Genomic DNA, 12,846 nt, shown 5'->3' on the forward strand with positions numbered 1-12,846 from the left:
CCAGAACTACAAAATAAGTGCCAATGTTGTCAGCATTTGAGGGATCACAGTGGAACCTCGGTTCTCATTCGTATGCCATTACAAAAGGACAAAAATCAAAGCAACTTTGCCGATTAGGAAGTAATGTAAATCCAATGAATCCTATAACAGACAACCAAAAATACAAACATCTTTTAGAGATAGTTTACATGCAGAAAACAATGTGAAATTCACATTCATTATGAACTAAATGGATGATTAAACATTTAGCTGAATTTTTACACTGAAGATCATTGTAGGTAAAGAGGACGATGAACAGGGTGGAAAGGAGGAAAAAGTCACACAGATGACACATTCGTACTTTGCTACGAGTTCTTTCTTGAGTTCAATAGTGCTTCCCACCTTCTTTATCAAAGTGCTGGCACTCGCAACTATCTTTGGCTCCTCAGAAACTGGAAATGGTGCTGTATCATGTTGTAATTGTATGGATGTTCGAAATAAACTCAAACCATAACCATAACCAGTGTTGGGACTAACGCTTTGTAACGCGTTAGTGTAACGTCGTTAGTTTCGGCGGTAACTAGTAATCTAACGCGTTATTTTTTATATTCAGTAACTCAGTTACCGTTACTACATGATGCGTTACTGCGTTATTTGACGTTACTTTTAATGTAGTATAAAGTGTGTTTTATCGGAGCGCTGATTCTTCTTGTGTCACAAACCGGAGAAGAGAGACCTGCGCTCTGTGCGTGTGTGAGTGAGTGTGGGGAGTAAAGAGAGAGAGGAGGGGGGCGTGTCTGATCATGGCGGAGCTGCAGTCGAGTTTGTTGGAGATATTTTCACTACTTTTCTTTTGTCGCGCACAAAGAAAATAACATTTTAGTTAAATGTAAATTGTGCTTTGGATCAAAGATCCCATCTACTGCCCAAAACAGCAATTTAAATCTGCTTAAACAAGCTACATAAGCAACATGCTTCGACGTAGCTAGTAAAGAGAGACAGAGACAACTCCAATGCTACTTCACCTCCACCACTTAAGGATTAACTCTGCCTCTGCTCATCATTCAGCACTGAAGGTACACACTCTGTCAATCAATGTTCCCTCTAATTGTTCATGTGTGAGGAAACGCAAAAAGTCCCTGAGCATTCAGTGGAGCCCATGTGAGCAACATCAGACGTGCACACTGTGGCTACACCAGCAGCACACCTGTCTCAAACCTGACTAAATAACAACTTACATCTCCATCCATACATCCATTTTATACCGCTTGTCCCTTTCGGGGTGCTGGAGCCTATCTCAGCTGCATTCGGGCGGAAGGCGGGGTACACCCTAATCAAATGACAGCAGTCATTTCCATTTCTAAAGTGTTTAGGCCCACTTACAATGACAATAACAACAAATATTGTTTTTCATGAACTGTGTACTTGTATTGTTTGTCTGGGTGGAGGTCCTGCTTTGGAAATAATTTGTACCCCTTTCAGACATTGCATTTAGTTCCCCTTAAAACATTCACATGTTGCACAATGAGATGTAAGCAGGGGATCATGTGTACATTCCTGCAACTTCCTGTTTGTAAAAAATATATTTTTATTAGTATTTATTTAATATACTAACAGCATTTCATGATTAATATTTATAAATTAAGATTTCTAATAAATGACACTAGAATAAGCACACATTTGATTGGTAAATCATAGTGTAAGGACCTGGAATGACACTTTATGTGTGGTGTTGGAGCTTTTTGTGTGGCTGTAAACGCATCACTGGCTAAGTGCCATATGTGCGTGTGTTGGCGCAAGTGAGAAAGAGCGAGCGGCTGCTGTTGACATAACAAAGTTGCTTTTGGTCTGGTTTGTACTGCAGAAAATGACCACTTTTGCTAGATATCTTTTTTTTTACTAATGTTTTGGTGATGTGTTAATGGCCGACAATAAAGAGTTTTGCTCAGTAAAGTGATGGATGGAATTCATGTCCTCAAAGCGCCTCGACAGACGTTACAATATTTGAACAATGATGACGAAAACAGTTTTCTCTGTCGTGTCCGTGTGTCGAAAATTGTTATGCGCTTATTTTTTTATTTGATTTTGTGCGTGGCATAGATTTGCCGTGCGCAGAGGATGCTTGAGCAGTGCGCAATTGCACAGGCGCGGCGCACCTTAGAGGGAACGTTGCTGTCAATTCTCTTATATACTCTTTCATCCTAGACTTCTAGAGTGTTTGACTATCACATCACTCTAAATGTATAGACTATAAAGTTCACAAACATAAAGAAGGATGCTAGTGGGCCAGGCCAATATTTCCTTATCTCTAAACTAAAACTGGGGAAATGTGTAGAGTGTTCTGAGCTTCAGACATGATTTTGTGTCAGAATTCTTTGAGGAAAAAATGCCTGGTTAGGCTTTGTGTATGTAGTGTGTGCCTTTCTTGCTTTACAGCTATGCTGTTATTATGCTGTTTGTTACTTATGTATGTTATGTTGCAGCTATTTAAAATAGTTTTGTCAATTTGTTCTGGCCAGGAACAAATTGGCCTTTGTAACATATCTTTGTCTTTGTGTGTTGTATGTAGAGCACATTGCTTAGCAGAGTTCAGTGATGCAAATGCATGTCAAGTTGATCAACACATTGTATTATTCTCCAGTGCAATAACAGTACTGAAATGAAGGCTAAAGGGCATTAATGGGAGCTTTAAAAAAAAAAAGAAGTAACTAAATAGTTACTTTTCAAAGTAACGCATTACTTTTTGGTGTAAGTAACTGAGTTAGTAACTGAGTTACTTTTGAAATGAAGTAACTATAACTAGTTACTGGTTTTCAGTAACTAACCCAACACTGACCATAACCACGGTGGATTATTTTGCAGTCATATTAGTAAATACAGTGCACTGACTCAAGATACAGGATAACAGACTAATTTGTATCTCGCAATGCTTGGCCGTATAATAACGGAGATGGTACATGAAAACCAGGGGAAAAATATTTGTTGAAAATCTAATCGTACAAAACGGGGCCCAAAACAGAGGTAGTAAAAAAAATGTGGGTATACTTTAGAGTAGTCAATGTACAGCTTGTTTAGCAGTATAGATCAACTGTCCTCTGAAATTCCAGTCAATATTGTCCACATATACAAAGTGTATTGTGGCAAAATTCTAAAAACTGCCCAAACCAAAGTGTACATGTTGTGTATGTGTCACACCTGGCTGTAACAGTCCAGCGGCATCCTCATTCGTGGCTCCAGGTGATTCAAAGTCACTGATTGTAGGACATAGAGGTAGTGGGCCATCTCGTCCTGGACTGAACCAGAACTGTGGATGATGTTCTATAACATAACATCATTAGCTTCATGGATGAAGTCATGTGATTACATATCTAAGAACATCATTTACCTTGTAAATGTACTGGCGGAGATTTTTCTTATTCATGTATGCAAACATTTCCTGGGGGTGGAAAAAAAAAAGTTGTGATTGCAGGATTCTAACACCAGGTGGCGACAGATAGGTAGTAACATATCTAGAGGGTTAGACAGGATTAAACTTTGACTTCTGTGATGAAATCATGACTTGCTGGGAGTTGATGGGTGGATTTGTGAGGAAGTGTGCGTAATGAAGCGAGATGAGAGAGAATAGGAGACGGCAGTTGAATGGGGAAATTGTTCCCGTACAATGAAAGCAAACAGAGTTCGAGCAGAGGCAAAGAAAGACTTGTCTGTCTAATGCATGGATGTCCAAAGTCAGGCTCATGTGATATTTTACAGAGAACATAAACATTACTTATGATAATTATAACATAATCATTTTTGTGCATTTATTGTGACATTACAAACAGTTGCTGTAAATAAAGATGTACGGTACGTGTAGGAAAACCCTTAGTGTTTTCAGGCTTTAAGAATGAATTTAAAAATAATGTTTAAAAAAGCAACATTAATAGATCATAGGTTAAGATATTTTCAAAATGTGGGCATTTTGGTGTCTAAAGTCTAATAAGGCGCCATTTTTAAATAGGGCAGAAAAAGTTCAAATGTAAGATGCGAGCTGTTATTTGTTTAAATATACTTAGCATATATGGACCAACATTGGATTGTAGTTTAGCGTGTTGAAAAACTAAATTTAAAAATATCAATGTGGTCCCTGAATTCTGAAAGGGGACCAATGCTGATTTCAACCTACATTTAAAACACTTCCTTGTGGTCTAGATCAGTGGTCCCCAACCTTTTAGTCACTGCGGTCAGCGCTTGAAAATTTATCCCACGGGGGTGGGGGAGGGGGGATTTTTTTTTTTTAATGTTTTTTTTTTTGTGTCCGAACTGTATCCCTGCAGACTGTATTGATCTTGATCTATATTGATATATAATGTAGGAACCAGAAATATTAATAACAGAAAGAAACAACTCTTTTGTGCGAATGATTGTAAATGGGGGAGGGAGGTTTTTTGGGTTGGTGCACTAATTGTAAGTGTATCTTGTGTTTTTTATGTTAATTTAATTAAAATAAAAAATAAAAAAAACATTTTTTTATTTTTTTTATTATTTCTTGTGTGGCCCGGTACCAATCGAGCCACGGCCCGGTGGTTGGGGACAACTGGTCTAGATCAGGGGTTCTTAACCTTTTTGACCTTGGGGCCCAACATTTTCACTACATATTTCACTGAAATATCAATATGAACACTAAATTAGTAATCTTACTCTTGATTTTAATCCTATTAAATAAATATATATACATAACCTACTTGTAGTTAAACTTTTTTAAACGATATGACAGCATGTGTTAATCACAAAGATTATTATCAAGGCTTAGGTCAGGCTGATTCTAATCCAATTTTTTTGCAAAAGAAGAAACTCATAAAAACTGATGAAAAATATTACATACCCAGTGCTAAAATGAATAAACTAAATCGATAATAAATAATAATAATGATACATATGTTTCCTAAATACACACTACCGTTCAAAAGTTTGGGGTCACATTGAAATGTCCTTATTTTCAATGAAGATAACTTTAAACTAGTCTTAAATTTAAAGAAATACACTCTATACATTGCTAATGTGGTAAATGACTATTCTAGCTGCAAATGTCTGGTTTTTGGTGCAATATCGACATAGGTGTATAGAGGCCCATTTCCAGCAACTATCTTTCCAGTGTTCTAATGGTACAATGTGTTTGCTCATTGGCTCAGACGGCTAATTGATGATTAGAAAACCCTTGTGCAATCATGTTCACACATCTGAAAACAGCTTAGCTCGTTACAGAAGCTACAAAACTGACCTTCCTTTGAGCAGATTGAGTTTCTGGAGCATCACATTTGTTGGGTCAATTAAACGCTCAAAATGGCCCGAAAAAGAGAACTTTCATCTGAAACTCGACAGTCTATTCTTGTTCTTAGAAATGAAGGCTATTCCACAAAATTGTTTGGGTGACCCCAAACTTTTGAACGGTAGTGTACAAATGGGGGCGGTGTTGCTCGGTTTATATGGCATAGGTTATAAATAGCATAGGTTAAAAAACGGATTACAAATAAAATGGAATAAATAGAAAAATCTAATAAATTGTGGTCCTGTAGTGCAAATAGATAGTACAATTAATGACAGCAAACCAAACCAAATAAAAGGCCAGTTCAGCCCAGTTGGTACACATGTGCATTTTGTCAGAACTCCAATTCATTCGCACAACAGTGCTTTGACTGGCGAAAATAAGCACCCTTCACCTTAAGTTATACATACTGTACATCACTTTCAATCAAGTCGGTACCTGTCTGTCCGCATCCCCTGCTGTTTGCAGCAGAGCCATGAGTAGAGCCATTGCTTTGGTCTGGATCTGCTGATTGGTCCTGTGAGACAGACACACGAAAGGTAAAAATTGTCGGTCACAATTAATAATTTAACAATTTGATAAAGTCAGTAAATCAGGGGTTACTCACGTCTGGAGGTGTGTGATTAGCCTCTCCATGGTAACCACTTGTTTGACCTGCAGGAAGAGGCTGTGGCTGCTCGGGACCATACTCTCCAGGATGTCTAAGCACACCTGCTGGATGGATGCATCTGCCACCTTGGTGTTGACAAAACTAGCGATCTAAACGCAGAGAGTGGGGCAAAAACAAGTTGGAAAAACTAATGTGTAAAATGCCTCAGCGAAAATTGGAAAACCACAGCACCTTCTCAATGAAGATTGATGAGAGATTTTCCCAAGAAACTATGCCATGATCCATCAGCTCCATAAAGGCCGTCAGCGTGTGAGTCATGATCAGAGCACCCCTAAACAATACAAACAAAGGGAACGAATATGCATAAGCACATTAAACCAAACATTGACTTTTTCTGTGGACACAATACAGTTAAAATGGGAATATTTCAGGTATTGTTGCAAATAATGATTCATTTATTGGTAAACCATGATTATTCTGATTATACATTTTAATCATTTGACAGTCCTTCAAATAATGAATCCCTGTGATGTATAGTGACAAGTGGATCAATTAAATACTCTTCTACTAGATGGCACAAAGTACATGATTAACCCTTAAAGCCACCCATTGCAACAGAATAAGTCATGGCACGCTTGTGTACGGTGAGATTTTTCAAAAGTAAAATACTGCATGTATGGCTCAGTTAAGTTTTGGAAACAGAGTCTTAGATACTAATTATTCCAGTAGCTGATACTAATTATTCCAGTAGCTGTTGTGAACACATTCTTAAACTCTTAAATGATTGTGTGTAAGTGTGTAGAATGATAATTCTATCAATTTCCAGAAAGGCGTGACACAATTGAATTTCTGTGGTTCGAAACCATCATATTTTGTTTCCCTTGTGCTCATACAGGTACAATAGTAAGTTGAGAACACACAGACAGCACTAACTCATTAGAATCTTCCACTATCTTGACCAGTAAGATGTGTCCGTCTCGGCTGATGAACTCTTGAGCGAAGGTCACGTCTGTGGCAACATTCGCCAGTTGCTTCAACGAATCACATCGCACGCCCAGGTCCAAGCTTTGGATGCCCTTGAACAAGTCCTCCGCACAGCGCCCCTGTGTTCCACCACAAGAATAAAACACGTTCACAACATACCCCACAGTTTTCTCCTTTTCGAGAGGTTTAGACGACGTGGTGCTTTTGTGACGGTCAGCAGTGACACATCATAGTAGAAATTGCAATGGAGAGGCCACAGATGGCCACCAAAGGAATGTTGGAAGGTGGGAGGTGAAAGGGAGGGTTTGTGGATGCAGACTCACCGGGGCCTTGGTCAGACGCAGAATGCAACCGTTCTTTATGTCCAAACGATTCTAGAACACACAAATAAACACTTTTGTTAAGCACTTGGGCAAAACGACACTACAAGTGTATGGCCAAGACTGTTTATTACAACTAAAGAATGGTTCTCTGCGCTGATCTGAAAGGTTTTTTTAGCTTTTACAGGTTGGGCTTCAAGAAGAAAAGCCCCCACACAGGTCCTTGAGGCCAGGAATGTTGTTTCTGTGTTCACTGACCTCCGTGACGGACCACGAAAATGATAACTGATAACTGACAACATCAATAAACGTATTCGGAAACCTGTGCAATAATCACTGCATACTAAAAATGGAAGCGGTCCTTATAAAATATGTTTCTATTCATTACTCCTGAACTATTTTAGAAGGTCAGAGGTCACTGTTATGCAAGGGGGCCGTCTAGCTCACAATCTCTGTTCTAGTACCCATCCAACATGGATTCATGGACCTGCAAAGGGAAACAGTCTAAAACAGAAAAGGCGCGTCCCCAAACTCTGCCTGTTGTAAATTTTTCCATTGTTCATTTAAACATAGCCATGTAATAGAAGAACATGCAATTATTATGCAGTTAAAAATATAAATATTATGTTGATTGGGTTATTTCATCGAGTTGTGCAAATCACAGGTTTTGCTAATTGAAGTGACAATGCAAGAGAGAAGTCTTCAAGGTTTCTAGAAAGAATGACACATTAGAATATAAATACTGCACAATTACTATAGTACAGTGACAATCATTGTGTCGTGTTCATTGTGGAGTTACGGCTACATTTACACAAAGTTAGAAGCATAATTTGTCCAAAGTTATTAAGTTACTTAGTGATTTATGTGTAAGTGGATGTATGAGGTCTTGGGGGATCCATGAACTAAACATTGTCTCACTGGTTTTGTTTTTAAGGAAAAAAGCAAATGTGCATGCACTCTCTTTTTAATGTTGAGGTTGTGCAACTTCTGAATGAAAATGGCTAAAAATAAAAGTTAGAAGCAAAAGCAGAGGCATTTCCTTGTGCTCTCACTTTTGACAGCTAACAAGCCAAATTTTTCACTCTCGCAGTTAGAATCTGTCTGTGTGGCAAAACGCTTCCTGACTTGGCATTGAGGCTTTAACTCTTACTCTACTCTTTTGTGGCTTTCTAACTAATTATAATGCAGGTGTTAAATCCATGAAAATAGTCAAAAGCCTTGATACTAAAGAATATGAGTTTGAATACATTAAGAGTAAAGCCAGTTTAGTTTAGAAATACATGCCTTCAAATTAAAACACAATGAAGCCATACCTTGAGTCTTTACATAATCCCATTTTAAATTAGACAATGTATCAGATACTACAAAAATAGTATTTCACAGGTGTTTCTAAAGTTAAGATCAAGCATTCCAAAGATGAAAAGAAAGCTTCATGGCTTCCTGATACTTAATCATGTTTTTGAAGACAGTTTTGTCGGGATTGTTTGGAAAATAAAGACTTCAAAAGATGAAACAGTAGTTGGTTATTGTACACAATATTTCATTGAGTCAAGTGAGGTTTTGGTCAAAAGTTCATAGCCCAAGTTTTATTGCATAGCTTCAAACTAATGAGTCCATGCTAAACACATTTACAATCAACAATACAGTCGTCCCTCGTTAGATTAAACTTCAAATCTCGCAGTTTCACCACATCGCAGATTTAAAGATTAATTTTTATTTTTTTAAAAAGGGGAACTGCACTTTTTTTTTTTTTTGCCTATCATTTATAATCCCTATGTGAGAAAAGAACGCAGAATATTCTTTTTTTTGTGCATTCCAAATTGGAAGAAAATCAAAAAACACTAGCAGTAGGTAGCTAATAGTAGAGGTAATGGGGGTTTGATCTAATCTGTCAATAAAGCGCTCTAAAAACATTCTAAAACCTCTAACAACATTTTATATACATGCTGTAAGTATATATTTAATGTAGTACCAACTTTTTAATGGACTTCATCTTCAACTCCTGCCTCATCAGTAACACATGTCCACATTGTTGAGACTTGATTGCGAGTGATGTCGAAAGAAAACAGATGGAATTAGCATCAGACATTTAGCGCAGCGCTAGAGAGGGCTACCTTTAACTGCTATAAACTATTATCTATCAGCAGCTGTACAGTCAAAGTGGAGATGAACTCTTTTAATGTACTTTATCTTCAACATCAATAATACTGCTTTGCTATGATTGAAGTAGAACGACAATGCAGACACACAAAGCTAACATGGAATGATAACGTCACAGCGGATGGCTGCATCTCCAACTGTCGAGTTGACCAAAAGGGTCAGAACAATTTAGGCCTGTTATTTCAGCATTGAAAAACCAGTTATAACTTAGGGCAATGATTCTCAAACTGTGGTAAAGGTACCACTAGTGGTACGCTGGCTCCATTTAGTGGTACACCAAAGAATCACTTGATTATAGTGTTTTATTTTCCTAAATTCAAACACTGTTACTGTTCCAATTGTGTGTAATGTTACAGTGCCATAAAATATTAAATATACTTGTTAAAACCTTTGCCATGTTTTTATGAATACTTAGCCCTACTAGGCTACTGTATTTTAATGTTGGTCAATATGTTGGTGCTTGGAGAGTCAAGTGTTTTCTGAGGTGGTACTTGGTGAAACAACTTTGAGAATCACTGACTTAAAGGAAATACACGGGATGTGATGAAGTATATGCAAATCGTGGTCGTGTTGTAGTGGCCGGGTGATGGCCATAGCAATGGTGCCTGGAGGATCCTCCAAGCTACTGGTAAGTAATTTACAATAGAACAACCTCAAAGCTACAATATTGGGTGAAATTAGTGTAAAAGTGAATTTATTGGAGTTATTTAATGTTCAGAGGTTCTAAATTATGTTAAAAGGGATTAAGAAACAGTTGTTTTAATTCTGTAACTATGAAAATATGTGATTTATTAATAATAATAATACTTTGCAGAAATCATTATCTGGTGGTCATGTCCCGATAAATGAGGGACGACTGTAAGTGGAGAAATGCGCATCTGACTAAAATGATAGAAGTGTGCAGCAGAGGTTTGTGTGTCTTTAAGGATGTAAGGATTAGTGTGGATGAACTATTTATATTCACCGGACCATTGTCAAAATGCTAACATAGTAGGACCTGATTTGTTATACATTTTTCTGATGTTGCAAAACTGAGAGGCTACGAAGGTGAGTGTCATTAATGGCCATGTTTTTGGCGAGTCCAACGTTTATATTCACAGAGCCTGCAGTTGTAATCTCAGCGGTATAAAATTGACAATTATGTAAAACACAGTAAGGCAGGCAAATAGGAAAACCCTGTTTTCATGAGTAAAACAATGGGCGGCCTGCTGGCTGGCCATTGGAACGTTAAGGGGTTAGAAGACACATGTTATCAATAATCACTCACTGATTCAGTGATGTATGTCTGCACTCCATCGGCATACTGCAGGGCGTAGTTTTCATGGCCTGGAAGATTCCAGCTGCGCATACAAAACACACACACACCCAATATTATGAATACAATTTAATCAAAATGATTTAGAAAATGGATGGATAGATGGATTTTAAACATAAGAACATGGACGTACCCATCACAGACCTCCTTAATAACAGCAGACAGTGGCTTTTTCTGCACAAGAAAACAGATACAAGTCACATATAGCATGTTAAAGTTGAAGTACCAATGATTGTCACACACACACTAGGTAGCATGCTGCCTGTTGATAGAGTAGTACCACTTTGCCTTCTCAACAGAGCGCCCCTTGGTGACCTGCTCCCAGTGAGCATGTAAATACAAGTCAGACTTCCATCATGTCTAACACTCAACTATCCTACTATTAGTGGTCAGACCAGTGGTCAAGCTGTCAGAGTGTGTGGTACGCCCCGTGACTGCTGTGTTATTAGTGGCAGCAAAACGCGTCCACCAGTCACATATACAGGGTAGAGACAGTTGGGGCTTGAAGATGATCTTATTGAAAAAAAAAAGAACATTCACAATGCATATGAACACTCAATTACTTTGTCTAGTTTATTATAACAATACTGCATTAATATTACTGTCTCCGTACACATGCGGGCTAAAACCAATCCAACGCAGATATAGTGGGAGACAAGAAGTTCACATCACAGGTATGTAACAAAGTGTATTATTAAATCAATATCAGTGTTTCCCACACATTCATTTATTTGTGGCGGCCCGCCACGAAAGAATTACGTCCGCCACAAATTTTAAAAAAAAAAAAAGTATTTTTTTTTTTTTTTTTGTCCTGTCCAGCTTCTCAGGCAAATCATATAGTTGATGTAGATGCCCATATAGGCTGTTCAGATTTACTTTACAAAAGAGAAGTGTAGGATACTTCTCTTGTTGCCTTATTTGTATTTGACCACTACTGTTTTCTGTTTATTTGTTACTGACTGTGGCAGGACACCTCTGCCTCTGTTTCACTTTATGTTGCTGGTAAATAATATGGTTGTAGTAGTAGGCTGAAGTTTAATTATTTAGTATGCACTAATTAAAGGGGCAGAGCTTTAAGAGACATTTTAGCTTTTATATTTTATAAGATATATTTTTTGTAAGAAACACAATTAATAAATATATTTCAGTGAATAACTTTTTGTTCAAATCTGTGTATAAATATGTACATAAAGTGTTGTAATTATATTGTAAAATGGATGAATGGATGGACGTTTAAAACAAAACTGTTATTATTAATTAGTAAGTATACATTTTTTGAGCCTTTTTAGAGAAAATCATATCATTGTAGTAAATTATGCAAATTACTCGATGATGTCATGTTGAACACGCCCATAGCCACGCCTCCATCGCCACAGGTATCTTGGCAGTTTATGGGAAACACTGAATATGTTCTACTTTTTCTTATTCATTTTACACCTTTTTGTTAATTTTTGCTCTAGTTTTCTTGTTTTATTTTATTTAACAATGTGCCGCAGGACACTAAAAACCAAACTGCGGGCCACAAATGGCCCCCGGGCGGCACACTATCAGAGCATAAACTGGGTGAGACAATAAACACTGCTACTTTCCTAATTGTGTGTTACTAAAAAAAGACCAACATTAACTCCCTGTTTACTGTAACATTAATTTGTATTGTTGACATTCATGCAAGCTGTGTGGTACCTGGTCCAGTCGTATAAGCTGGGGATAGGCCCCTGGCATCTGGATGGCTATCTTCACTATGTCTTTCTGCTGCGGCATTTTGGCACCTCTGGACTCCACAACGATGGCTGTTGCTAAAAAAATGAAAAAAACAAAAAAACAAAGTGCAGTTAGTTAGACAATCAAATATAAGATCATCTTTAAGCTGTATTGCAAGAATTGATTACAGTGGCTGTAGTTTGCACTGGATCTTACACAAAGATGTTTCTGACATTTAATGTAGCTAAATGAGGTAACCCCAGAAAGTAACTAAAATAATTAGAATATTAGAGGTAAAGTACAACACGTCCATGATGACTGGTGTAATAACATGATTTGTTGTTTTATTATATTTTGAATCAACAAATTCCAACAACTTTTTATTTAAAGTAAGCTAGTAAACTTATCTAAGATTACACTATATTTAACACATACATGCTGTGTTGAAGAGGGTCATTTACTGTTGACTATG

At 37.5% G+C, this 12,846-nt stretch overlaps 1 protein-coding gene across 1 annotated transcript in view; it reads right to left on the reverse strand.

Annotated features, from left to right (window-relative positions):
• Nucleotides 1-12,846, reverse strand: part of LOC133641980 (engulfment and cell motility protein 3-like) — a 64,860-nt gene that overhangs the window by 22,751 nt on the left and 29,263 nt on the right. Inside the window, exons 2-11 of the mRNA XM_062036156.1 lie at nt 12,357-12,469; nt 10,807-10,847; nt 10,626-10,698; nt 7,202-7,252; nt 6,828-6,997; nt 6,126-6,225; nt 5,892-6,043; nt 5,723-5,801; nt 3,365-3,415; nt 3,175-3,297 (exon numbers count right to left, since the gene is read on the reverse strand). Of these exons, the coding sequence (XP_061892140.1) occupies nt 3,175-3,297; nt 3,365-3,415; nt 5,723-5,801; nt 5,892-6,043; nt 6,126-6,225; nt 6,828-6,997; nt 7,202-7,252; nt 10,626-10,698; nt 10,807-10,847; nt 12,357-12,434 (918 nt within the window). The 5' untranslated portion in view covers nt 12,435-12,469. The remainder of the gene's footprint in view (nt 1-3,174; nt 3,298-3,364; nt 3,416-5,722; nt 5,802-5,891; nt 6,044-6,125; nt 6,226-6,827; nt 6,998-7,201; nt 7,253-10,625; nt 10,699-10,806; nt 10,848-12,356; nt 12,470-12,846) is intronic.

Source organism: Entelurus aequoreus, linkage group LG24 (assembly GCF_033978785.1).
Source record: "Entelurus aequoreus isolate RoL-2023_Sb linkage group LG24, RoL_Eaeq_v1.1, whole genome shotgun sequence".
NCBI lineage: Eukaryota > Metazoa > Chordata > Actinopteri > Syngnathiformes > Syngnathidae > Entelurus > Entelurus aequoreus.